General features: G+C 55.0%; 4 protein-coding genes and 4 non-coding genes across 12 annotated transcripts; 7 read left to right on the top strand and 1 right to left on the bottom strand.

The window, feature by feature from the left end:
* The first annotated feature begins 1,048 nt into the window (after positions 1-1,048).
* RPL23A (ribosomal protein L23a) lies at positions 1,049-4,379 on the top strand. Of its 2 annotated transcripts, none has more exons than XR_012492255.2 (5): positions 1,049-1,203; positions 1,811-1,994; positions 3,331-3,507; positions 3,892-4,092; positions 4,319-4,379. XR_012492255.2 is itself a non-coding variant. In XM_074320205.2 (5 exons), exons 1-5 carry the CDS (start codon positions 1,179-1,181, stop codon positions 4,331-4,333), a joined length of 471 nt encoding a protein of 156 aa, XP_074176306.1. In that variant the 5' UTR covers positions 1,049-1,178; the 3' UTR covers positions 4,334-4,379. The 2 variants fall into 2 exon arrangements, 1 of the variants encoding a protein (XP_074176306.1); XM_074320205.2 differs by having other exon boundaries at positions 4,023-4,092.
* On the top strand, positions 1,657-1,724 carry LOC141569035 (small nucleolar RNA SNORD42). Its single transcript, XR_012492429.1, has one exon. It is a non-coding gene; the product is annotated as a small nucleolar RNA SNORD42 (small nucleolar RNA).
* On the top strand, positions 3,194-3,265 carry LOC141569041 (small nucleolar RNA Z17). Its single transcript, XR_012492435.1, has one exon. It is a non-coding gene; the product is annotated as a small nucleolar RNA Z17 (small nucleolar RNA).
* Positions 3,886-3,952, top strand: LOC141569036 (small nucleolar RNA SNORD42). The gene has a single exon (XR_012492430.1). It is a non-coding gene; the product is annotated as a small nucleolar RNA SNORD42 (small nucleolar RNA).
* Positions 4,135-4,206, top strand: LOC141569042 (small nucleolar RNA Z17). The gene has a single exon (XR_012492436.1). It is a non-coding gene; the product is annotated as a small nucleolar RNA Z17 (small nucleolar RNA).
* A 297-nt stretch (positions 4,380-4,676) lies between the features above and the next one.
* Positions 4,677-7,156, bottom strand: TLCD1 (TLC domain containing 1). Of its 2 annotated transcripts, XM_019739523.3 has the most exons (5): positions 6,297-7,156; positions 5,912-5,994; positions 5,737-5,819; positions 5,198-5,352; positions 4,677-5,117 (listed from the first exon to the last, which is right to left on the bottom strand). In XM_019739523.3, exons 1-5 carry the CDS (start codon positions 6,488-6,490, stop codon positions 5,027-5,029), a joined length of 606 nt encoding a protein of 201 aa, XP_019595082.1. In that variant the 5' UTR covers positions 6,491-7,156; the 3' UTR covers positions 4,677-5,026. The 2 variants fall into 2 exon arrangements, with proteins under 2 accessions (XP_019595082.1, XP_019595080.1); XM_019739521.3 differs by having other exon boundaries at positions 4,677-5,352.
* A 1,322-nt stretch (positions 7,157-8,478) lies between these two features.
* Positions 8,479-17,342, top strand: NEK8 (NIMA related kinase 8). 3 transcript variants are annotated; one of them, XM_019739517.3, is made up of 15 exons: positions 8,479-8,949; positions 10,834-11,039; positions 11,286-11,518; positions 11,742-11,873; positions 12,374-12,582; positions 12,743-12,822; positions 12,906-13,087; positions 13,183-13,333; positions 13,750-13,826; positions 14,195-14,312; positions 15,024-15,174; positions 15,410-15,573; positions 15,676-15,834; positions 16,018-16,176; positions 16,531-17,342. In XM_019739517.3, exons 1-15 carry the CDS (start codon positions 8,885-8,887, stop codon positions 16,557-16,559), a joined length of 2,115 nt encoding a protein of 704 aa, XP_019595076.2. In that variant the 5' UTR covers positions 8,479-8,884; the 3' UTR covers positions 16,560-17,342. The 3 variants fall into 3 exon arrangements, with proteins under 3 accessions (XP_019595076.2, XP_019595078.2, XP_019595077.2); XM_019739519.3 differs by lacking the exon at positions 8,479-8,949 and adding an exon at positions 9,038-9,360; XM_019739518.3 differs by lacking the exon at positions 8,479-8,949 and adding an exon at positions 9,674-9,982.
* Positions 17,343-17,876: 534 nt separating this feature from the next.
* On the top strand, positions 17,877-23,962 carry TRAF4 (TNF receptor associated factor 4). The gene is made up of 7 exons (XM_019739520.3): positions 17,877-18,152; positions 21,161-21,212; positions 21,769-21,873; positions 21,943-22,104; positions 22,194-22,355; positions 22,433-22,588; positions 22,847-23,962. Exons 1-7 carry the CDS (start codon positions 17,977-17,979, stop codon positions 23,477-23,479), a joined length of 1,446 nt encoding a protein of 481 aa, XP_019595079.1. The 5' UTR covers positions 17,877-17,976; the 3' UTR covers positions 23,480-23,962.
* The last annotated feature ends 386 nt before the right edge of the window (positions 23,963-24,348 follow it).

Below are 24,348 nucleotides of genomic sequence, written 5' to 3'. Positions count from 1 at the left end.
TGACCCCTTTGGAATTTTCCCAAGGACAACTTTTCCATTTTGCAGTTCTGCAGGGTAGAAGAGGGGGTAGCACAGAACAAATCTCACCGTCAAAAGGGAAATCTGGTTCCAAGAGGCGAGGGGGAAGATAGAACGGGCGGGGTGAAGGCGGGGTAGACACAGACCCTCGGAGAAGCGAAGCAGAGCATTACAATAAACCTCGCTGTGTGTCCGGAACTGAATTTGAAGATGCAAAGATGACGGGCAGGGAAGGAAGACTAAGGGAGGGGACCGTGAATGGAATTATTCACAAGAAGAATTAGCGAATGCTGCAGAAATCTGTTCGCAATATTGGTAGAGTTTCAAGAGTATTATCGGGAAAACGCATAAAATCTGACTGTCAAGGTAAAGAGGGGCGATGTGGCCACCTTCTACCTCCTCTGATACTTTCCTCCTCCCCTGTACCTGACTTGACTTTTTCTGCCAGCAAATCACCGTTATTGACAAGGAACGTCTCTTCTTTTGACCTCAGTTTCCACCAATGTTCGAGGGTGTTGGGCCTGACAAATTCTGCTCTAAAGTTCTAGAACAGGGGTGTCAAAACTTTTTTCAACGTTTTTCACCAAGGGCCGTATGCGGTAAAATACACAAACAGCCGGGCCACTCACTTGAGGTGAAGTATATATTGCCTCACCTGGTTTATTTAAGTAAACTAAATATATTTTTGGAATTTGCTGCAGGCCAATTAACAATGGACTGCGGACCGCAGTTGGCCCGAGGGCCACAGTTTTGACACCCCTGTTCTAGTACTTTGCTTCACTCTCCCTGAGTCAATCTTAACTATATTCATTTTAGTTTCCAGTGCTACTGGTTGTCTCCTGGAACTGCAATCCTCTTCCCTGAAGTAGCTCAAGATGGTAAGCACGCAGGACCAGACACAGCGACAGCCGAGTACACTCGCGGCCGCATAAACACGTCTCCAAAAAACTACAACCCCCAAGAAGCTTTACTGTCTAAAGAGGGGAGGGGTGACGCATGCTTAGTCCTCCTCCCGAGGAGACTAAACCTAACTACCATTCCCGGCGGGCGCCGCGCTACAGATTACCCAATCAGCTTTAAGGAGGAAGCATCGCGAGTCTTCGGTGAGACGTGACTCTATAAGCCCATGGGAACGGGTCTCGGAAACCCTTTTCACGAAGATGGCGCCGAAAGCGAAGAAGGAAGGTGTGTGGTGGGTCTGGGGTGCCACAGCTGGCTGGCTGGGGATCCCCGCAGAATAAACGAACTGAAAGGACGGCGAGTGGGCCAGGACTTGGGGTGTCGGCTCCGGAGCTGCTCCTTGCGTCTCGGCCACGCTGCGGCGCGTGGGCCCAGCCGCATGGGCTGGGCTATAGTAAAGAGGGTTGGGAGGCAAGCTGACAGCCAGATAGTCGACTCTCGGGAGCTATACGTATTCACCGGCTGTAGCTTCATGTCTCCAGACCTGTAAGGAATTAGTGCCCTCAACTATACTGACTTTCTTTTTATCTCATGTTAGACGGGAGCTATATACCTTCCCTGGGTGGCTGTGCGATGGTATATATAAAATTGTTAGTACGCATCCTGACAAGTATCAAGCGTTTGATCATTGCTAGTTAGTCGTATCCCTGAATTTACTCCAAGTTTGCCCCCAGTATCGTGCATATGATGGAAAAATTTTAACCACCTGAGACTTAATGATGTCTTCAAAGGAACCACTGATGCACATGTGGCCTGGGGCGCCCACTACCGGTCTTGAGGCCGGAAGTGATCGATTTCTGAATCCAGCACCCTCGTTTTCTTTCTGTCTCAGCCCCTGCCCCTCCCAAAGCCGAAGCCAAAGCGAAGGCTTTGAAGGCAAAGAAAGCAGTCCTAAAAGGCGTCCACAGCCACAAAAAAAAGAAGATCCGGACGTCGCCCACCTTCCGAAGGCCCAAGACACTGCGGCTCCGAAGGCAGCCTAAATATCCTCGGAAGAGCGCTCCCAGGAGAAACAAGTCAGTACGGGCCCGAACCCTTGAAATGATGTTTGAGTATCCTCCATTGGTGATTAACGAAATTTACCAAACTTAGAGCATAGCTCCTCAAAAACATTAGTACTTAAAGTTCTTCCCTAATGGGGGATATTGTTAATGCCCTATTTAAGAACAAGGTGAGTGTTTTTACAATATTGGCAGGAATTGTTTAAAACAACCCAGAGTTAACTGCCAAGGTTAATTGTTAGATTAATTATCGTTTTATATGTTGTCGGAGTTTTAATGTCCTCTTTCTTGGGAGTATAACGTGGGACTTAGATATTCTGTGTTTTGGGAGTTCCAGGTTTAGTTCATTCCTCATAGCATTTGTAGGGAGTTGTTCTCGATGGTGAGGATGTGGGGTAGTTCTAGGTTGATAAAGGAGATTCATTTATTTGCACTGGGCTGCGAGGTCCTGAAACGGTGTATGGAAGCTTCTTTCATTCACTCTGTTTTTTACACTTGGGTAATGGTTAGGGGGAAATAGGCAAAAGGTTAGGGTAGTTGAGTATTTTGGTGTCATGCTGCTCTTAGTAACTGAATTTAGAAACCCCAGATTATAGCCATGGTGGTAGTTGCCACCAATGGGTTTGCTTCTCCCACTGCTTCCTAAGAAAAGGCAGAAGTATGGGTTGTGTCTGTGAGGGAAAGCACTTGGTAAGACTTTTTACCCCCATTTAGACCTAGAATTTAATGAAAGGTTGAGACCTGATCTCTAGCTTCAAAATGGAAAGGTAGTGTCTGTAAGTAGAGAGCCTTGCTTCTCTGAATATCAGGGAGAAAGCTGTGTTATAGGTGTGCTCAGGCCACTGTAAGTTTAACCTGAACTGTAAATGAAAGTTGCTCTCAAGAATTGATGACCCTTAAACCAATTTTCTGCAACCAGAGTGGGCAGAAATGGTCTACCCAGCCTCAGAGTAAAGGACAAACATTCTTTGGAACCCAAGCCTGGGTTTCAAGGTGCCGTAGTCTAGCTTTGTACTCTTGGGGTAAGTCGTTCAACTTCTCAATTCTCAAATTTCATCCAGAAATTTGCCCTTTAGAAATGAGATCAAATAAAAAATGAAGGTTTGGAACTCAAAGATGATTCTATAATCACTTAAAGGATGAAAGCCCTTCAAGTGAAAGAACGTGCATATGGTTTTCCTCTCAGGCCGAGGCTCCAGGTCCCTACGTTTCAGGGTGCAGATGATGACACAGTTAAGCGACCAAAGTCTGACAAAAATGATTCCTACCACATTGTCTGATGCACCTGGAATTCAAAAGAGGGCCCATCCCTTCTGGGTTCAGGCCAGGTGACCCCATTTTACCTCCCCAGGCTTGATCACTATGCCATCATCAAATTCCCCCTAACTACGGAGTCAGCCATGAAGAAGATAGAAGACAACAATACACTGGTGTTCATTGTGGATGTCAAGGCCAACAAGCACCAGATCAAACAGGCTGTGAAGAAGCTCTATGACATTGACGTGGCCAAGGTCAACACCCTGATCAGGTGAGTGGGGCCCCATGGGATGGGGAGGAGGCTGGGGCCTCAGCCAGGAGCCAGGAAACCTGAACAGCATGAAATTCCTTGATGTTTTTGGGGTCAGAATTAGATTTCAGAGTGTGCAAGCCTTGAGAAATGAGCAACCCCTGCTGTAGTTATAGTCCTTTGTATGGACTATGGACTTTTGAGGAATCAACAGCTGTCCTGCCTGTAGGGCTTAATTTATATGTGGGGTTGGGGCTCATTTTCTTGATTCCTACCTCTAGACAGTGGTGAGTCCTAGAGTAAAATATATGTCAAATTACCTGGATGTAAATGTCCTGTGGTGTTTCCCATAAAAGGAAATTTGCTGGCTTTGTAGCTTAGTGGCTTCCCTACCCTCCTGCGCAGATGATGGAAAAAAATCACTATTTGGAAAAGAATGACATGAACAAAGGAACCGCTGATGCGCCAGAAGATGGGGCAGGTTCTTGGGGCAGTGAAGGCGACGGGACTAATGAAGCCTTTCTCCTCCACCCCAGGCCTGATGGAGAGAAGAAGGCGTATGTTCGACTGGCTCCTGACTATGATGCTTTGGATGTTGCCAACAAAGTAAGCTTCCTTTGCTAGGAACTCCTTCACACCCACCCCCTGGGCGCAAATGGTGTGTCTGTTTCCGACCAAAGCCTGACTTTTGCTGATTAGTCGTAACTGACCGACTGCGCTCCTATCTTTAATAGGCCCTGCCCTGTGCCCACATTTTGCTTTATAACCTTGACATTCCAGCTTAATCTTCATATTTCAACTCCTAGTAACAAAGCTCCCTTTTGTTTTTCAGATTGGAATCATCTAAACTGAGTCCAGCTGGCTAATTCTAAATACAAACGTTTTTCACTGTATATTTGTCTCTTTATGTTGATTTCTGGTTGTGCTGGGGGGAGGCCATACTTTGGTATACTTGTACACAATAAACAGGGTTTACGCAAGACTCTTGTGTACATAACCCTGTTGGAACACTCAGCTCCATCATGGCACTATACTTGCTATAATCCTGGTGGGTGGGAGCTCAGATAGCAGATATTTGTGACTCAGACTAGGGTTGTCCTGAGACAACTAGTACTTGTCTCTATCACAGGGGTAAGAGAACAAGCAAGAGGTTTTATAAGAACCCTTAACTTTATCTCTGGCGAAGAGGCTTTGTATGAAACCAATACCAAGAGTTTTTATTAGCATCCATTTCAGGGCAGTGTGGGTTGGTTGGCTCTCACGTAGCACCTTGTCCCCACACCCACCTACCATGTCCAACCGGTCTGTCGGCTTCACTCACCCCTTGCCCAAGAAAGGACAAGGACTTCAGAGTATTTTCATTAGTGTTTTCAATAGTGGGTGCAGGCTTGAAAGGTGGGGAGGCTGGATGCCCCAGGTTTGGGGCTCATCTCCCTTGATTGTGTTTTTTGTCCTTGCCACAAGTCCCAGGCTCTGTGCCTCTTACTCCGTCAAGAATTTGTCTTTGTGTTGTTGGCTGGGTACTCGGTCAGGGCAGAAATCAGAGCGGAGGAGGCGGGAAAAATAGATGAGAATCATAATATCCAGCATGAGCAGGATACCCAGCAGAAAGGTGCCCTGGGTCCTCTGGCCTGCATATTGCAGGAAAAAATAGGTGAGGTAGGCCTGAGGGGCCAGGCGGAAGAGAAAATACATGACCAAGTTGACATACTTGTTGATCCGGTAAAGGAGGAGGTCCTGGGCATTGTTGATCTTCATCATCATACGGATGGTGAGGAAGATGTTGCTGACCTCCACCAGCAGCGTTAGGACGCCCCCACCTACAAACTTGCTCCAAAAGATGCCTGAAAAAAAGGCACCCATGGCCTAGAAGGCAAAGGAGAGAACAGATTAGGAAACAGATTCCCTAAGGCTTTACTGGAAGTTGGTGGGAGTATCAAGGTTACCAAACAGGGCTAGAAAATCTTCCCATCTGCTTCTGGCATACAATTGAATGTACCATTAAATTTTGATCCCTGCGTGGAGTTTATAGTCTAAGGAGGTACTAGGTAAGGCTATGGATTGCTGGCCTCAAAATAGTGAACCAAGGGTACAAAGGTAGGGCCAACCCTTAGTATCCTAGCATGGGAAGGCAAAGGACACCGTGGGAATGGGGTTAAGAAAAGATGGTCTTCCCCTTCCCAGTTTCAGAAAGGCCGCTGAGACTGAAGTTGCTAGCACCAGGCCTATACCACAACCCCTGCTTCTCACCATGACATGATGGACGAGGTATTCCCAAGAAGCTCGAGCCTGACGACTAACCACAATGTCCACAGTGTCGTGGATGAAATACCCTAGTGGAGGGATGGGGGAAGAGGTCAGGAAGGGGATTTAAGGAGTTTCTCCCTGTTCTCCACCTTCTTAATGCTTATTGGGCAAGACTTACCTGTGGAGAAGCAAACGAGCAGATAGCCAGAAAGCGACCATGCCGTCTCAATCTCCACCAGCATTTCGGGGGTCTGCCATACACTGGGAAGGGAGGGAAGAAGGCAGGCACTCATCTTCCCATTCCCAAGGACCCTCAACTCACAATTACCCAAGCCAGTCCCAGGAGAGTCTGCGCTCCCACTATAGACTGGGAACCGAGGAGGGGTTTGGCTGAAACCCAGGTGTCTCCCGTTTCCCAGGTGAGAGCCTCTTTCCCTGGGGCCGATGCAGTTCCCGATTGGTTACAAGTAATCATGTGAGACTGCATAACCTCAGCCCCCCGTGATCGGGAGAGTAACGGCGGGATCCCCTAGCCACCTTCACTCCCCCGGTCCTTCACTCACCACAGCAGTGCCCAGATCCCTGACACAATGGAATGGGCAAAGGAGACGAGCAGGTTGTGCCAGCGCCAGGTGCGCAGGGGGTCGGCTTGCACGTGCGCCGGGAGAGGCAGGCGAGAGAGCGCGCGCCGGAGCGCCCGGAAGGTCAGCGTGGCGCCGAGGAGCAGCGGCAGGGCGGGGTGTAGCAATGGGGGCATGCTGGCCCTCCCAGCCGTCGGTCTGTCCGCCCTCTAGGCGGCCTCCTCGGGCTGTACGGGGAACTGGGCTCCCTCTCGGGCCAGTCCACCCGGGTCGCCTATCCCGCCGGCCGCCAGCCTCACACAGTTTTTCGCAGAGCCCTTTAGGCCCCTTTGCTCCTCCCGTTCCCTCCCAGAGGGCCTCTGCCCCCGCCCCTAGTCGCCCGCGCCCCCGCCCCGCCCAGTCCTCTTGCCCCCGCCCCTCGGGCGCCTTTGCTGCGCGGAGGGCGCGAGCCCCATTTCCCGGGGGGGGGCGGGGGGGCCTCCCGCGTCTTGCCTGGCTCCCGCAGACTTCGGGCGAAAGGGGGCAGTCCTGGGGCACCGCCACGGAGGTACCCCTCTCTGGCGCCTCCCGACTGCCGACTTTCTGGTTCGCTTGGCCTCATTAACCCGCGTCCCCACTTTCCCCGGGGCCACCGGCTCCCCCGCCTGGGCGGGTATTGTGAGAACTCTCTCCGCCCTCAACTCCTTTCTGGGTAGAGCTGGGCAGGACTCGTCACACACCCACGTCTTTTAAACCCGGGTCCTGGGGATGTATCGGAGCCCCGCCTCCGACAACGATTTCTGCCCAGACCCCGTTCTTCCACTGGGTCGCTACCGTAGCGTCCTCAGACTAGAGATGGACCTGCTTACCTGCTTCTACGCGCCCGGCACATAGTCGGTTCCCAGAAACTGTTGACTAACCCATCACCATCCCTCCTCCCAGCCCGCTCTTGAGCTCCTGGGGCCGAGCTGCTGTCACAATCCTCCCTCAGGCAGTCCCAGCTCTCTTCTCCTAGCTCCTTGGAGGCTGGAGCAGGGAAGACCGCCCGTTTGTCCAGGCTGCTAGGGTGACCCTCACTCTTCAGGCCAGTGGCCTGGAGTAGTTGCGTATTCTAGCCACTAGGTGTCAGCCTGTCCTCACTGTGGCGTAGTATCCCCTCCAGCTTCCAAAGGAATGAGGTGGTTGTTTTTGCGGGAGAGTTGCAGGCCGTAAACCGGCGCACCCCGGAGCGGCTAAGAGCCGAGTCGGGAGTGGAAGAGGAGGAGGAGTAAAGGGGGAGGAGGGGCGCGAGGAAAACGGTGCTTTGAGAGGAAGGAAAAGCCAGAAGCCTGGGGCGCCAGAGATCCAGGGACTAAGAGGTTTGGGTGTTTGCTCGGCCTCCCCTGGTGGCTCCCAGATTACACATTAACCCGTGTGAGGTATCCTGAGTCAACCAAGGCCCAATCGGTTTCTAGGTGAGAGCACGAGTGTCCCGGATGAGCGGCTTTCCCCCCCTGCACTCCCCTTTGCTCACAGGGCAGCTTTGTCCACTAGCCAACACCGGCCTAAGCCTGTGAGGGGCCCTCCTGAGGCCCTTCTAGTGGTCATCCCACATAGGCAGATTTGGGCACTTTCGAAGGGTGGGGTCGGAGCAAAGATAAACACCTCATTCCTCACATTCCTCACCCACTCGGAAACAGGGACACTATCCCTTAGCTAATCACCACCCCCTTGCTCCTTAACTGAGCTTTTGTGGACTCTGCTGAGCAGAAGGTACCACCGAGACACCTGGAATTAAACTCACTTCTGGTCAAGACCCTAAACACTCGTACTAACTAGCCCCCTACCTCTGGGCAGAAGCCTGAACCCATATCGGCCAAACGGCTGTTGTTCCTCCTCTCCCTCTTTCAGATAATCTATTTTCCTCCCATCTTCCTCTAAAGAGGTTCTCCCTAGTTGAGCTTTGAAGGGAGATTACCCCGCGGTGGGTTGTGTGTTCAGCTGGGGGTTGAGTGTGCTGACGAGCTCGGTGTTCACTAGTCGGGACAGTCTGGGGACCGTATCATATCCTCCCTAGGTGATTCAACTTGCGCAGGTCGGGGTTTCCCCTGTTCCGCCCTAGGCAAATATGAAACTAACCCAGCTCCCTACCCCCCAGAGTGAGGGTGCTGAAGCTCCAAGTTCAGTCTGCATCCCAGTGAGAATCTTCTGTCTCTTTCTGAAACAGCGTCACTAGTGGCCAAAAAGGGAGTCAGAGAAAGGACGTCCCTGCTTCCCACCCTCACTCGGCCTGCGCAGGGCACCCCTCCAGTCTAAGGAAGCTTTGCGAGGACCGGATGCGGCCACAGGTGTGGGAAGTGGCTGGTTACGTGCAGGCCATTGAGAAGCGCGCCAAGAAATGGCATGTCGTCCCATTTCTTCCTTGGACCCTGGAAAAGCGACCCTTCGGACCAGGCTTGCAGGAACGGTGCCAATCAGCAAAGAGAGACGCGAGGCTGAACCAACACCTAGCTCCACTTGCTCCGCCCCACAATTATTTTGCTGTGTAGGGGCGTGGCTCTGGAGTGGGCGGGTCCGCGCACGCGCAGCGTCTGAGTGTGGGGGTTCCGGAAATGCGACTGGGAAATGAGATGGAGAAGTACGAGAAGATCCGAGTGGTGGGGAGAGGTGCCTTCGGGTGAGCCAGGGCTCTTGGGGAAGGAAATTGCTCGGGGAGAGGGAAAATAAACCCCAACTCTGTCCGCGAAATTATTGCCGGGTTAGCTCCAACCCCAAGGCGTGAATGCCCACTCTGGGAAGCCCCGCCCAAGCTTCCGGTCCCAGTCCTGGCTGGGAGACTCCGCCCCTAAGGAGGTCACGCCCCGGCAAACCTTTGCGCCCCTCAGAGTTCTGTTTGATTCCTTACTCATTCCATCAACAGATACCGGTATTGAGCGCCTACTATACGCGTCAGGCTCTCGGCCATGGGTATACAGTTAAGACCAAAACAGTTGTGATCTTTTCCCTTTCGGAGCTTACAGACTATAGGAAAAACATACAATAAACCACACAGTGTTAAAGCCGTTATTTAAGAAGCTGCGAGAATAAGGTACAACACCAGGGAAGTAATTATTTGGGGTGGTAGAGGAAAATTTCTCCGAGAGGTGAAGTATAAAGCCAAGGATTGAGGAATGAGGATCAGTCCTTGAGGAAGGTGAAGGCAGAGCTTTTCGGGTGGAGGACACAGCATATGTGAAGATGCTCACGTGGAAAAATTCAGAATATTCAAGGAACTGAGAAAAAGACTAGTATAGTTGGAATGTAGCGAGCAAGCTGAAGAATGCTATAAAATGTGAGGGAGAGACCCTCCCTCCCTCACATGTATTGGCCTTGTAGGCTCAGGAATGAGATTTTGGCCTTGTAGGCGCAGGTTGAATTTATTTGCCATGTAAAAGGAAAACGTTTAAGCAGAGGATGTGGTCGTGATATGATTTGCATTTTAAAAATATCACTCTGGCTGCTGTGTGGAGTTTAGATTTGAGGTTGACAAGAATGAAAGTGACCATCTTGAAAGGTAGTGCAGTATTTTAGGCGAGAAATGATGATTGGGCCGACGGTTACAGCAGAGGACACCGAGGAAAATGGATGGGTTCACAATATTTTGGAGGCAGAAACAGGATTTACTGATGTGTTAGTGTGAAATGGAGAAAAGATTCTGCCATGATTTTCAGGTATGATTTTCAGGTGTGCCATGATTTTCTGGCTTTAATAACTATTTGCTGAGATGGAAGAGACTAAGGAAGGAAAGATTTGGGGGGCAGGAATCAAGAGTTTAATTAATATTTTGAATTTGTTAAAATTTAGGATGCTAGTGAGCCATTCAGGTAGAGATGCAAAACACATAGTTGGATATATGAGTCGGGCTCAGAGGAGAGGCCTGAACTGGAGAGATACAAAGTGGATACTTAGATGATCATCTTAGAGTCTATTCATTCAGCAGATACTTACTGAGCTCCTGCCATGTGCTGGGGCATGTACTAGGCTACGCACTAGGGATAGAGTGGAGAACAAGAACTCTGCTTTTATGGACACTGACCACAGATTTGGAAGAAAATAATAATGTGAATGGCTTCCACTCATTGAGCACTTTTGATGGGCCAGGCACTTTGCTAAGTCCCTTACGTGCATTTTCATATTTGATCCTCTCAACCTGTGAGGTCAGTTCTATTTTTCGGATGATGATGTCACGTAATCCAAGACCAGATAACTAGTAAGAGGAAGAGCCAGGATTTGAACCCAGGCAGTTGAAATTTAGAAAGATGAATCCTAACTTTGCCTCATTGTGGCTGTAGAGAAACTGAGTCTCAAATAAGTTAAATGATTTGTTCAAGGTCCTACAGAGTTTGTGGTTAGTCCTCCCCATTCCGAAACTCAGGGTTCTGTGCGCTTAGTTAGATGACCTCTTAGTCTGGGTGCCATTCCCCTCTCTTAAGTCTAGTCACCATCCTGTCGTCAGGTCTGCCCAACCTGATATGTGGCTGGAAGCTCAGATGGTACCCACTGTGGGGCTCTGTGTCCTCAGGATTGTACACCTGTGTCTGCGCAAGGCGGACCAGAAGCTGGTCATCATCAAGCAGATCCCAGTGGAGCAGATGACCAAGGAAGAGCGGCAGGCAGCCCAGAATGAGTGCCAGGTCCTCAAGCTGCTCAACCACCCCAATGTCATCGAGTACTACGAGAACTTTCTGGAGGACAAGGCTCTCATGATCGCCATGGAATACGCACCAGGTGGGCCAGACTCAGACTCCTTGCACTGGCCTGGCTCCAAGGGCCTGTCACCTCTGCGAGGAGGCAGACACAGATCAGCCAGCTGCCTTCCTTGGAATGGGCTTGGCTGAGCGTCAGAGGTGTAGAGTTCTGACCCCAGTAGTGTGATGCTGGCAGGCCCTTGCCCTGTCTGGGTCTTTAGTTTTATAAAAGCAAAGTCTCAGGCCTGGAAAAGCCTGGATCTTGACTAGTCCCTTGCGGCTGCAGGCGGCACCCTGGCTGAGTTCATCCAAAAGCGCTGTAATTCCTTGCTGGAGGAGGAGACCATCCTGCACTTCTTTGTTCAGATCCTGCTCGCGCTGCATCACGTACACACCCACCTCATCCTGCACCGGGACCTTAAGACCCAAAACATCCTTCTTGACAAACACCGCATGGTCGTTAAGATTGGTGACTTTGGCATCTCCAAGATCCTTAGCAGCAAGAGCAAGGCCTACACGGTGCCTGGGCATGGAGGGGACCTCAGGGGTGCTGGAGGTTTGGAGGGCCAAGGTGCACTCTGCAACCCTATCTCTCACCACACCCCCCAAGACCTCAGGCCCTTAGCCCCTGGCTGGGTAGTCCTGCAAGAGGAAGCACTTTGGCCTGCTTTGGGGAGAAGCTGTCTCCACATGGGCCTCGGTCTTCCCTCCCTGGGCTGTAATATTAACTTCCCTCTTGCAGGTGGTGGGTACTCCATGCTATATCTCCCCCGAACTGTGTGAGGGCAAGCCCTACAACCAGAAGAGTGACATCTGGGCTCTGGGCTGTGTCCTCTATGAGCTGGCCAGCCTCAAGAGGGCCTTCGAGGCAGCGGTGAGTAAGCTCCCCTGAGGAATCGACTGGGAGAGCTCCGTCTCCCTTTCTCTGAAGTCCTCAGCTCCACCTGCTTTTGTGTTTCTTCTCTTGTGGCTGAGTCATGTCGCCCTCATCAGACTGGTGGATGACCCCAGAGCAGGGCTGTGGCTTCCCTCAGACTATGTGTTCCTGAGGGTAGGGCTTGGGTCCCTCCTTAAAACTGAGGACTCCTGACGGCAGGGCTTTCCCATCAGATTAGGGACCCTCCTAAAGGCAAAACTTAAGTTTTCCCAACAACTTGAGGTTTCTGAGGACATAGCTGCAGCTCCCCTATCAGAGGTTCTTGATAGCAGGGTTTGGGTCCCCTGTCATCCTGGGAGTCCCCTCACCAGACTAAAGGCTCCTGACCGCAGGGCTGTGATCATCCATCAGACAAGGGGCTGGGGCTGAAGCTGGGGGTGCTGTTACCAAAGAGTCTAGCCTGAGACTCTGGCCCACCCAACTTGATGCCTTCACAGAACCTGCCAGCACTGGTGCTAAAGATTATGAGTGGCACCTTTGCACCCATCTCTGACCGGTACAGCCCTGAGCTGCGCCAGCTGATCCTGAGTCTGCTCAGCTTGGAGCCGGCACAGCGGCCACCGCTCAGCCACATCATGGCGCAGCCCCTCTGCATCCGTGCCCTCCTCAACCTGCACACCGACGTGGGCAGCGTCCGCATGCGGAGGCCTGTGCAGGGAGTGGGGGAGGGGTTCCTGGGCAGAAGGGGGCACCCAGTGGGGGCATAGTAAGGCTGCGGCAGAAGGGCCTGTAGGGCAAGTCCTCCATTTCTGCATGTGGAAATGCCAGGGAGGGTCCGTGTCCTGAAGCCACCCTTTGTCCTGCAGGGCAGAGAAGTCCCTGGCCACCGGGCCACCCATGGCCCCTGGCAGCACCGGTGTCAGGACCACCAGCGCCCGCTGCAGGGGTAAGTCCAGTGGACCTTCCGGGTCCCCTTGGACACCATGCCATTCCCACCTGTTTAATAGGCCTGATGAGCTGTTCCCACAGGTGTCCCCCGGGGACCTGTGCGGCCAGCCATTCCACCACCATTGTCATCGGTGTACACGTGGGGTGGTGGGCTTAGCGCTCCACTGCGGCTGCCAATGCTTAACACAGAGGTGGTCCAGGTGGCCGCTGGACGCACACAGAAGGCCGGTGTCACACGCTCTGGGCGCCTCATCCTGTGGGAGGTGAGCAGGCTGGGGCGGGCCTGGAGTGGGGGTAGGGTCACCACAAGGAAGGGGGCACTCAGGAGCCACTCCCTCCCTCCCCTGTCACCCCCCAGGCCCCGCCCCTAGGTGCTGGAGGGGGTGCTCTCCTTCCAGGGGCAGTGGAACAGCAGCAGCCCCAGTTTGTTTCACGGTTCCTCGAGGGCCAGTCAGGCGTGACCATAAAGCAGGTGGCCTGCGGGGACCTCTTCACAGCCTGCCTGACTGGTGAGCCTGTCCGGAGACTACCCTGTGGGGACCCCACTCTGAGAAGGCCCCCCAGAGTAACTTCCCTCTTTGTCAGTCATTTACAAACTGCTCACTTAATAATGCTTCTATCTACTGGTTATTGAGCACCAGGAGTTTACTTACACAGTTGCTTTTACCCTTCACTACAGGCCTAGAAAAGTAGATGTGGTATCCTCATTTGACAGATGTGGAACTAAGGCTCAGGGCTAAGTCACTTGTCCAAAGTCACACACCTGGGAAGAGAGACCCCTGTCTTTCTTCTCTCCCCTATCGCATTCTTCCAGCCCTAGCCTCCAACTAACTTTATTGCTTCTCCAACCCAAGGTTGGATTGGTCTCTCTGGAAAGACAGCCTAATCTCTCTCCTGTCCCTTTCCTCCCTGCCCCTCTTCCCAGATCGAGGTATCATCATGACCTTTGGCAGTGGCAGCAATGGGTGCCTGGGCCATGGCAGCCTCAATGACATCAGCCAGGCAGGTGTTGTGTGTACCTTGGGAGGAGAAGTGGGGAGATGGCAAGGAGCCCACATCTGAGAGCTGACACCCAGGTGGGGGGCAGGGGAATCCCCAGTAACCACAAGTCCCTCTAGCTCTCAGACTGTACCTGTTCTGGGAAGCATGAGGGGAAGTAGAGAAAGACCAGACTTCCCCAATGGTTGTAGTGTGTGTGTGTGTGTGTGTGTGTGTGTGTGTGTGTGTGTGTGTGTGTGTGAGGGGGAGTGGGGGGGCATTAAAGGGACAGCTATCTCATGAGAATTTGCAGCCTCCAACTTCATCCTTACATGGGATGCTGATTCCAGGCCCCTTATCCATAGTGTCCCCCTGCTTCTCTCTCTCTCTAGCCTACGATTGTGGAGGCCCTGCTGGGCTATGAGATGCTGCAGGTGGCCTGCGGGGCCTCTCACGTGCTGGCCCTGTCCACTGAGCGCGAACTATTTGCTTGGGGCCGCGGAGATGGTGGTAAGCTCTCCACCCTGTTCCACCTCATAGCACCTCCAGCCATGATGTGTCCCCCTTTATACCCACCTTCTACCCCACGGCCCGGTTTCTTCTCCCTCTTTTCTCTCCGATTCCATTCATTTATTCACGCACCTAACCTGTATTGCACATCCACTGTGTGCCAATGCTGTGCTGGGTGCTGAGACACGATGAACAAAATGTCGCTCCTTCCGGTGCTTATGATGTAATGAGGGAGATTTCATTCAGCCAACAGAATTCACTGTGGCCCTGTCTGGGTCAGGCATCATCAGGCTGGGCATTGACACTAGAGGTGACTTAGACAGGGTTCCTGTCCTCCTGGAGGGCTCAGTCTGATGGAGGGAGGGATGGCATCATCATGACAGAGGACAGACAGCATCAGGGTTCCACCCAAGGAATGGCAAGGGACTCCACCTGGAGGAGGTAATGGTAGTATCTGAACATGGCCTTAAAGGAGAAGTAAGATTTTGTCCCAAAGAGGGGCCAAGGATGCACATTTCAGGTTACAGACTTTAAAACAAGGGCTATAGCAAGAGACAAGGGCATCTTGTAGTGATAAAAGGATCAATCCGACAAGAGGACACAGCTCTGAAACATCAATGTACTCAACGCTGTTACTGCCTCTGTGGGTCCTTGTCCTGGCGTCACCAACCCTAACACTCACTAACCCCATCCCGGGGTTTCTCCTTGTAGGCCGGCTGGGACTAGGCACCAGGGAGTCCCATAACTGCCCTCAGCAGGTGCCCATGCCCCCAGGACAGGAAGCCCAGAAGGTGGTATGTGGCATTGACTCGTCCATGATCCTCACTGTGCCTGGCCAAGCTCTGGCCTGTGGGAGCAACAGGTAAATAGGTGCCCCAGGATGACTTGCCTGCCCCCTTGCCTTTCCGGGCTGCTAATGCTCCATCTGTCATTGCCTAACCCCCACTAGAGATTAGAACTGAGGAGGGCTGAAGGAGCTGTGGTCCAGCCCAGGGTGGGATCTGACCCCTGGTGCACCAGCTCCTGCCCAGATATGTGGGGCAGGACACTCTACACAAACGGTGTCCTTTGGACTCGGCTTCTGGCTCTGCCTTCAGGTTCAACAAGTTGGGCCTGGACCAGCTCTCCCTGGGGGAGGAGCCTGCTCCCCACCAGCAAGTGGAGGAGGCTCTGAGCTTCACACCACTAGGTTCTGCACCCCTGGACCAGGAGGCCCTGCTGAGTGTGGACCTGGGCACTGCTCATTCAGCTGCTGTGACTGGTGAGTAGGACCTGGACACAGGAGGCCAGAGGTGGATGCTCCTGGCCTGCTTGGGACCTCAGCTGAGGTGCCCCTTTCCTTCCTTCACTCTCTCCCCTACAGCCTCTGGTGACTGCTATACTTTTGGCAGCAATCAGCATGGGCAGTTGGGTACCAGTGCTCGCCGGGTCAGCCGGGCACCTTGTCAAGTCCAAGGCCTCCAGGGCATCAAGATAGTGATGGTGGCCTGCGGGGATGCCTTCACTGTGGCCATTGGGACAGGTGATGAGTGGGCACTGTGGGGACAGAAAGAGTTGTGGGCAGGCCCATGGGCGATGGGGAGTTATGCTCAGGGCTGTTGAACTCAGCAACCTCATATTGGGGCCAGTATGGCAATCTGGGAGGACCGTTGCTTGATAAGCTGTGTCCTCTTCCTGTTTCCCTCCTTGGGATTCTCTTTGGCAGAAGGTGAAGTGTACTCTTGGGGCAAAGGGGCCCGAGGTCGACTGGGAAGGAGGGATGAGGATGCTGGACTCCCTCGGCCAGTGCAGCTGGATGAGACACACCCCTACACAGTGACGTCTGTGTCCTGTTGCCATGGAAACACTCTCCTGGCTGTTCGCCGTGAGTTATAACAGGGTTAACCCACCTGGCCTCTACCCACACCCATGTCCTCAGTGGTCACAGCCCAGATTAATGAAAGCAGAAGCTGTGGGGTAAAACTGAGCTTCCTGTCTGGGGTGGGCAAGGGTGGGTGATTCGGGGCTTCATTGAAGGGCTGCCTTCACTACTTCCCAAGGGTGCAAATGCATCCTTTCTCCTCCTGCCCCCAGTCTAGTTTAGTTTGGACTAATATTTCTGATGTGGCAGGGTCCAGAGTCCAGCGCCCAGTGTGGGAGCAGAGGTGGAGGTGGGTGACACTTGCTAGAGGCACTGCCCTCTGGGAGGCTGCAGGGGTTTCTCTTTTATACTCTCCAGCCATCACAGATGAGCCAGTCCCCCCGTGAGGCACCTGGATACACCTGTGGACCCCTTGATGTTGCTATTCCTCTGAATGTTCTTGAAAAGTACAGGTGCCTGAGGTGTGACTGTCCCCACCCACCAGCTCCCTGGATTGTAACCAATGGGGTATAAGAACCAGTGAAGCCCTTGCTCCCCTGGATTGTGTCCAATGAGGTATAAGAACCAGTGAAGCCCTGAATATGTAAAACTCAACTCACCCTATTCCCCCAGCACCTCTCTTTTTCCTCCCCACCCCTTCTTAAGTCATTGTCCGCAGGGTTCAACCTAGCTAGAACTGGAAGCCAGACCTAATCTTTGGAAGCTAGGTGGTCTTCAGAGCCTTGGCAGAAAAATGCTGGAGGTGGCTTTGGCTCCATCTAGACCCTGCCCCTGCCCCTGCCCCTAGCCTGGTTACAAAATGTGCTCCTGGTGTCCACTGGAAGAGCAGCTCAGTACTTTGGAGCAGGGCAAGCCAGGGCCTGCCTGGACTGGCCATTCCAGCGGCCCAGCCTCTGCATTGCCTGGGGCAGGGAGGTCAGAGCGCAGTCACCACCCCCACTCCTATATCCTGAGGCAGGGATTTGTACAACTTCTGAGTGTCTCCCTTCTGCAGGAGGGAGTGTATCACCCAGCCCGCAATATAATGCAAAGGGAATCCCTGCAGAAGGTTGTCCCTCACCCCTGGCCATTCCCCCAAAACAGGTTGGGGGAAAGGGTAGCTGGTTCTACTAGATCAGTTCCCAGATGACTGGGAAGTAGCGCCAATAAAAATAACAGCTGCCTGCCTAGAGTGTGGTCTCTTCAGAAGTGGGGAGTGGCAGCCCGATACCCCAGGGTTGGGCTGGGCCCTATCTTGGCTGCAGGGCCGTGGTGGAGGGAGGAATGTGGGCGCAGCCTGAGGCTGGGGCCGAGGCTCCTCTGGCCCAGCGCCCAGCCCGGCCTCCCCGCCCAGCCGGGCTCCCCGGATCTGGTTGCCAGGCTTCGGCTGCCTAGCACCTGGAAGCTGGAGCCCTGGGCCCCCGGGTAACACGTGGCCCCCGAGACCGAGCTGTTGACGCTCGGGAGAAGCGAACCTTTGTGGCACAGACAGCACGGCCCGTCCCCCGGAGCCCTCCGCCCCATCCAGTGTCAGGAATCCCCAGCTCTGGGGAGAAGCGGAGCCACGCTCTCTCTTCCCAAGGGGAAAGAGGAGCCCCTGCTTCAGAGAGGGGGCGAGCCTGGCCGTGTGCCGACCCTGAAGCCGCGGGTTTGCGGGGTGGGAGGGCATCCCGGTGACGTTGGGCACTAGGACCGCGCGGGCGCGGCTCCGCCCCCTCTTCCGGCCGGCGGGCGGGCAGGCTGGGCGCAGGCCGCCACCAACAGTCGGCGCCGCCCGGAGCCGGGAGCGCTGCCGGAGCGAGGCGCGGGCTGTGGGGCCGCCGCATGCCTGGCCCCGCTCGCCCGTGCCCGCCCGCCATGCCCGGCTTCGACTACAAGTTCCTGGAAAAGCCCAAGCGGCGGCTGCTGTGCCCGCTGTGCGGGAAGCCCATGCGTGAGCCTGTGCAGGTTTCTACCTGCGGCCACCGCTTCTGCGACACCTGCCTGCAGGAGTTCCTCAGGTGCGGGTCGGGGGTAGCGGGGACGGCCGGTGCGGGGGGTGTGGACCGCATGGGGAGGGGCCCAGGCCAGAGACACGCCGGGCCTTTGTCTGCGCCGCGGCCCCGTCACCCAGGGGCGCCCACCGTGACATCACGGGGCAGCGGTGACGTCAGGTCCCGAGGGTGAATCTCACACACTAATCTGTCGGGTCCCGGGTGCCACCGGCCCCTGCGCCTGGTCCAAAGAATTCAGTGTGTTCCTGCGGGGTGGAGGTGGGAAAAGGCGCTTCCTGACCTGTGGCTGGCCCTTCCCCCTCACCTGAGAGCCAGAGCGGCCTCATCCTTGAACTTTGAATCCTCTGGGAAGAGGAGGGCAAAACCCTCCGTCCCGCGCAGCACCTTAAGGCTCCGGAGTTTTCACCCATCTAACCTCTTCTGATTCTTCGAACGTTACAAGAATGGCAGCTATTGTTCTCCCATTTCACAGATGATGAAACGACAGATTCAAAGAAAGGCTGCGACTTGCCCATGGTCGCACAGTTACTTAAAGGTTGATATGGGATTTAAGCCCGGCCTGCTTGTGGTCACACAATAGAGGGAGGACTGTCGGCTCCAGCTTTCTCCTGAAGCAGCCCCTGGGGGTCTTGAGTACTGCAGATGGTCTATAGATCCTTACGGAGAGGTCACACCCTGGGTGTTCCTGAGTGTCCCCTGCCCTCTGAGGACCCAGCTCACCTCTTGGCTCTCAGCATCCATTGAGTTCTGAGCACCCTATGGAGTCTAGAATCTCCTGCCCATCCTGGGAACTGCTCAGGCCCGGGTGTGGGGAGGTCGAGCCCCAAGAGCACAGGGGAAGCCGGGGTGAGCCACTGCCGTGTGTTAGGAGGCTGTCTGCAGAGTGGATGGGGAGGCACGGGTACCTATCACCAGGGAGAGCATCTCTGCAGCTCCTGCCTTTAGTGCTCTCTCCCATCCTCCTTCCCTCTGTCCTCTGCAGCCCCTAGTCTGGCGGAAATCTCAGCAGGCCCTTTGTTTTCTGTTCCCTGTAGCCTGGGCCCGCTCCTGCCCTCACATATGCTCCTGCACAAGCTGCTGTGCTGCCCCCTCCTCCTTTTCCCTCCCTCTCCTCCCTCCTCCCTTCAGTGTACACACATACTCCCCTACAGACACACAGTCCCATTGTCTTCTCCAGTGCCCTTCCCTGGGCCCTCTGGTTTCCAGATGAGGCCAGCTGAGCACTGCTTCCCCCCTCGCCTTCCCCCCACTCAGCTGACCCACCCTGACTGCCTCAGGGAAGGATCCAGGAGGGGGCTGCCAGGCCCCTCTCCCTCCACCTCTGCTGCCTCTCTCTGCAGCTTCTGCCCCTCCTCCTCCCGGAAATCCCCTCTTCCTCTCCTACAGCCCCCTCCCCCCATCCTGTCTTCTCCCCTGGGCCTGGGCCTCCGCAGCACAGCCTGGAGCGGTCTGCCCCTGCCTCCCCCTTTCCCCTAGTGCCTGAGCTCTGCTGCTGAGGCCCTTGGAGGGAGGAGGGGAGAGGTGGTTGGACAGGCTCGGCCCCTCATCACCACGCTCTACCCTACAAGCAAGGTTGTCCATTGCTCTGGCGGAAACTTTGTCCTGGCTGGGCCCCAAGCTGCCCAGGCTAATCTGCCTGAAGCCTGGGGACTTGCCTCAGTCCTCTCCTTGTCTCCAAAACCATTAAGTCAGCACATTCCCGAAGCAACCAAGCAGACCCTCCTCCCCCATGGCCTACCCCTCTTTCCCCACTCCTGCCAGGGCAATTACTCAGGTTGGTCCAGGAAGGCTGTTTGCCTTGTGGGCATGGGCACACCTCATCAGTGCCTGGGCATGTATTCTTCTTGGCACTGGTGGCACGGCCAGTGGTAGTAGTGGGGTCAGGGAGGAGGTGGGTGCTAGATATCCTTTGAGTGTCTGGGGCATGAACTGCCCAAGTTCTGCAAAGTGCCATTATGGACAGGGCTGCCATGTGGCCTCTGCTTCCACCTGATTACTACCTGCTTCCCACATATCTGACTCAGACCTTCCAGAAATGCCATGCCTTAGGGCCTTCGGTCCTGCTGGGTGAACCCTTGCCTGGCCTAGGCCATGCCAGGTGTGTGTGACCGGTCCTGGCTAGGGTCAGAAAGGCCTTGGTGGAAGGAGAAGTGCCAACAGGTTCCTTGAGTGCTGACAGCCTGGTGGCGCTCAGTGGAGGAGAGGGAGGGCAGCAGATGGGGTCAACAGGCCAGACACATGCTGTGCTGGGAGCAGTCTTGGCTGTGCCTGCCTGGACAGTCTTTCTTGCCCTAACTTCTCCTCTGCATGCTGTACAGTGTAGCAGAACCTATCTGAGCTGTGGAATCAGACATATCCAGGTACTGCTTCAGCTGTAGCCTCAGTTCTTTCATCTGCAAAATGGGGACATTAAGCCCCTTCTCATAGGCAGGTAGTAAGGACTCAGGAGTGTAAACACCCTGCCTGGGGGCAAGCCTTGCCTCCTCTCCACTTTAACAGACACACCCTCATAGAAGGAAGAAGGGGATGGGGTAAGGTGGCCCCACGCTGACCTTTGCCCTGGGTTCTTGGCTAGGCACCCTCATAGGGGCTGGGCAGCCCTGGCACTTAATCTCAGCCCATCCCTGTTCACCAACCCCCCCCCCCCCCATCAGCTTTCAGCCCAACCAATGAAAACTAACCTGGGGGACGGGGGTGGCTGGGCAGTCTGTTCCTTTCCCAGTCCAGCTGCCATCCTGGGGGGAGGGGGTGCCAGCTGCCACCTGTTGGCCAAATGCTGTCTGAGGCAGCTGTCTGCCTCCACTGGGCCCCGAACCCCCCTCTCCAGGACAAGAGCTGGGATCTCCTGGGGTCATGGGGAAGTGGGTAGTTCAGGACTCTGCTTGCCCTCTCAGGTGGGGCTGACTAGGAACCGGTCTGGTGAGGGAAGGAGGCTGCCCGGTTGAGGAGGTGGGGCCCAGGGTTCTCCCTTCCTGTAGTGTGGAGCCGTGACCTTGTCCCCTCCCCCTTCACAGTGAAGGAGTCTTCAAATGCCCTGAGGACCAGCTTCCTCTGGACTATGCCAAGGTGAGTCCACCATGTCAGGCAGAGGCCCAGGTACGGACTGTGGTCCTGGGTGGAGGCTGGAGCTGCTAGCAGCCAGTGGGCTCGGGGCCAGTGTCAACCCAGTGCTGTGAGTCGAGCGCCCCCCACAAAGGTGGCTTGTTCCCTCCCACCAGGCTAGTTTGCAAATGAGCCCTGGATTTGCCCTGCAGGGCAGGCACAATGCCCAGCCTGTGGGGGTGCACAGAGCTGCTCTGTGCTCATAAGAAGTGCTCCCCTCCCCTTTGGGTGGCAGGCCAGACCTGTGGCCAAGGGCCAGCACCCCTCTACCAGGGGGAAGGAAGCAGAGGGTGTGAGGGCTGCCTGGGACTGAGCTGGCGGATTTGCTGCCACTTCCAATGGGAGTGTCACGTGCAGACATGCTGTGGACACGGGTCCAGCGGTGGAGCAGGTAACTACCTGCTGTGCCCTTTATCCCTGGGCATAAAGGGGAATATAGCCCAGGAGATGCTGGAGGGGACAGGAATTGGGGACAGTATCAGGCTTTGACCCTGACCAGTCCCCCCATCCCTGCTCCCAGATCTACCCAGACCCAGAGCTGGAGGTCCAGGTATTGGGCCTGCCTATCCGTTGCATCCACAGTGAGGAGGGCTGCCGCTGGAGTGGGCCACTTCGTCACCTACAGGTGAGGCTCTGATGGGGGTGGGGGCCTACCCCTCCCTTGGCAGGCACTAACTGTAGCCCTTCCCACCAGGGTCACCTGAATACTTGCAGCTTCAATGTCGTCCCCTGCCCCAATCGCTGCCCCACCAAGCTGAGCCGTCGGGACCTGCCTGCCCACTTGCAGCATGACTGCCCCAAGCGGCGCCTCAAGTGCGAGTTTTGCGGCTGTGACTTCAGTGGGGAGGCCTTTGAGGTGGGTGGGGCCTGCTTGAGGGAAGAGGGAGAGTGGGGCATCTGGTGGGCCAGGGATCCCTTAACTCAGGCCCTCTGGCATTTCCACAGAGCCACGAGGGCGTGTGCCCCCAAGAGAGTGTGTACTGTGAGAACAAGTGTGGTGCCCGCATGATGCGGCGGCTGCTGGCCCAGCATGCCACCTCTGAGTGCCCCAAGCGCACCCAGCCTTGCACCTACTGCACCAAGGAATTCGTCTTTGACACCATCCAGGTGAGGCCCTTCCTGAACTGGGGGCTAGGACAGGTAGCAGGGAGCCAGGCTACTGACCGCTGTCTCTGCGGCCCTAGAGCCACCAGTACCAGTGCCCGAGGCTGCCTGTGTCCTGCCCCAACCAGTGTGGCGTTGGCACCGTGGCTCGAGAGGACCTGCCGGGCCATCTGAAGGACAGCTGTAGCACTGCCCTAGTGCTGTGTCCATTCAAAGACTCCGGCTGCAAGCACAGGGTGAGACGCCCCTCTTTCCCATCAGCCCCTTTCTTGGTCCTTGCCGCTTCAGACAGACTTAGGCCCTTGGTGGTCCCTGTTCTGCTGCTCTGAAGTTTTCAGTCCTTCCCCCCGCTGGCTAGCTCCAGGCTCCTAGTGCCCTCAGCCTTCCTCATTCAGAGTTGGGTGCCTGCCAACCTGTACCTGCTCCTCCCCTCACCCTGTGCCTGCCCCTACTGATAACTCTCCTTCCCCCACGGCCTGGGGCTTTGCCAACAGTGCCCTAAGCTGGCAATGGCACGGCATGTGGAGGAGAGTGTGAAGCCCCATCTGGCCATGATGTGTGCCCTGGTGAGCCGGCAGCGGCAGGAGCTGCAGGAGCTGCGGCGAGAGCTGGAGGAGCTGTCAGTGGGCAGTGATGGCGTGCTCATCTGGAAGATTGGCAGCTATGGGCGACGGCTACAGGAGGCCAAAGCCAAGCCCAACCTCGAGTGCTTCAGCCCAGCTTTCTACACACATAAGTATGGTTACAAGCTGCAGGTGTCTGCATTTCTCAATGGCAATGGCAGTGGTGAGGGCACACATCTCTCGCTCTACATTCGTGTGCTGCCAGGTGCCTTTGACAATCTCCTTGAGTGGCCCTTTGCCCGCCGCGTCACCTTCTCCCTGCTGGATCAGAGCGACCCTGGGCTGGCTAAGCCACAGCATGTCACTGAGACCTTTCACCCCGACCCAAACTGGAAGAATTTCCAAAAACCAGGCACTTGGCGGGGCTCCCTGGATGAGAGTTCCCTGGGCTTTGGTTACCCCAAGTTCATCTCCCACCAGGATATCCGCAAGCGAAACTATGTGCGGGATGATGCCGTCTTCATCCGAGCCTCTGTTGAATTGCCCCGAAAAATCCTCAGCTGAGCGCAGATGGGGCTCCAGGAGAAAGGGGGGTGGAACATGACCTCTGTCAGGCACTGGCTGAACCTGGAGAGGGGGCCGGACCCCCATCAGCTGTTTCTGCAGCCTAGGTTCTGTTACCCCATTCCCCCTCCCCCCTTCCCTACCACCCTCAGGTGCCTCCTATTGGTGCTTCAGCCTTGGCCCCTGCGGGAGCAGGTTTTGGGGTCATCAAGGGCTTGGAAACAAGTGATCCCAGGGCCTGCCTCCTCTCCTGGGCAGGGCAGACATGCCTTGGTGCCGGCCACACTACCGGACTGAGATGCCTGCTGGTGCTATGTCCCAAGAGCCATAGGGGGGAGGGAGAAGGGGGAGTTGGGTAAATCATCTGCCTTGAGATCTGATTTCTCTTTCCCCAGCTGTGCCCCCTCTGGTTATTTATTTACTTAGTGCCAGGAGGGCACAGCAGGGGAGCCCTGATTTTTAATAAATCTTGAATTGTATTTATTAATTTGGTTCCAGCCTGACTCATCTGGGTTGGTTAGGGCCCTGGCTGGGCCCAACTGTGAAGGCCAAGGACATGACTGGAACCAGGATTCAGCGCCTTGCTGGGTCGCCCTCTAGTGGACGACAGGGGCAGTACATGAGGTTTTGTGTGGAAGATGCCTGCCGCTGCCCTCTGGTGGTTAGATGGGGGACGTGCAGGCTCTGGACATTTGAAAAAAGCTGCAGTTCCAGATCCATACCCTACCAGACTAGTGCCTCTGCCCTAGGCGGGTCTTTCTTGATCTAATGATAATAGCTGCCATTTATTGAGTACTTTCATGCGGCACACTCCTAAGCACTTTACCTACCTTATTTCATTTAATATAACAGGTGAAATAGCTTTTACC

This window comes from Rhinolophus sinicus, chromosome 12 (assembly GCF_057876585.1).
Source record: "Rhinolophus sinicus isolate RSI-liver-muscle chromosome 12, RSI-T2T, whole genome shotgun sequence".
Taxonomy (NCBI): Eukaryota; Metazoa; Chordata; class Mammalia; order Chiroptera; family Rhinolophidae; genus Rhinolophus; species Rhinolophus sinicus.
The sequence above is the reverse complement of the archived record's forward strand: the minus strand, read 5'-3'. Positions and strand labels throughout refer to the sequence as shown.

Excerpts from the sequence above, each read along its gene's own strand:
- RPL23A (XM_074320205.2), top strand. The coding sequence starts at position 1,179 with ATGGCGCCGAAAGCGAAGAAGGAAG. Across the intron at positions 1,995-3,330 it reads AGCGCTCCCAGGAGAAACAA|GCTTGATCACTATGCCATCA; the intron begins GTCAGTACGGGC and ends TTACCTCCCCAG. Across the intron at positions 3,508-4,022 it reads AAGGTCAACACCCTGATCAG|GCCTGATGGAGAGAAGAAGG; the intron begins GTGAGTGGGGCC and ends CCTCCACCCCAG.
- TLCD1 (XM_019739521.3), bottom strand. The coding sequence starts at position 6,490 with ATGCCCCCATTGCTACACCCCGCCCTGCCGCTGCTCCTCGGCGCCACG. Across the intron at positions 5,820-5,911 it reads GCTCGTTTGCTTCTCCACAG|GGTATTTCATCCACGACACT; the intron begins GTAAGTCTTGCC and ends TCCCTCCACTAG. Across the intron at positions 5,353-5,736 it reads ACCTCGTCCATCATGTCATG|GCCATGGGTGCCTTTTTTTC; the intron begins GTGAGAAGCAGG and ends TTTGCCTTCTAG.
- NEK8 (XM_019739517.3), top strand. The coding sequence starts at position 8,885 with ATGCGACTGGGAAATGAGATGGAGAAGTACGAGAAGATCCGAGTGGTG. Across the intron at positions 8,950-10,833 it reads GTGGGGAGAGGTGCCTTCGG|GATTGTACACCTGTGTCTGC; the intron begins GTGAGCCAGGGC and ends CTGTGTCCTCAG. Across the intron at positions 16,177-16,530 it reads CACTCTCCTGGCTGTTCGCC|CCATCACAGATGAGCCAGTC; the intron begins GTGAGTTATAAC and ends TATACTCTCCAG.
- TRAF4 (XM_019739520.3), top strand. The coding sequence starts at position 17,977 with ATGCCTGGCCCCGCTCGCCCGTGCCCGCCCGCCATGCCCGGCTTCGAC. Across the intron at positions 21,213-21,768 it reads TTCCTCTGGACTATGCCAAG|ATCTACCCAGACCCAGAGCT; the intron begins GTGAGTCCACCA and ends CCCTGCTCCCAG. Across the intron at positions 22,589-22,846 it reads ACTCCGGCTGCAAGCACAGG|TGCCCTAAGCTGGCAATGGC; the intron begins GTGAGACGCCCC and ends CTTTGCCAACAG.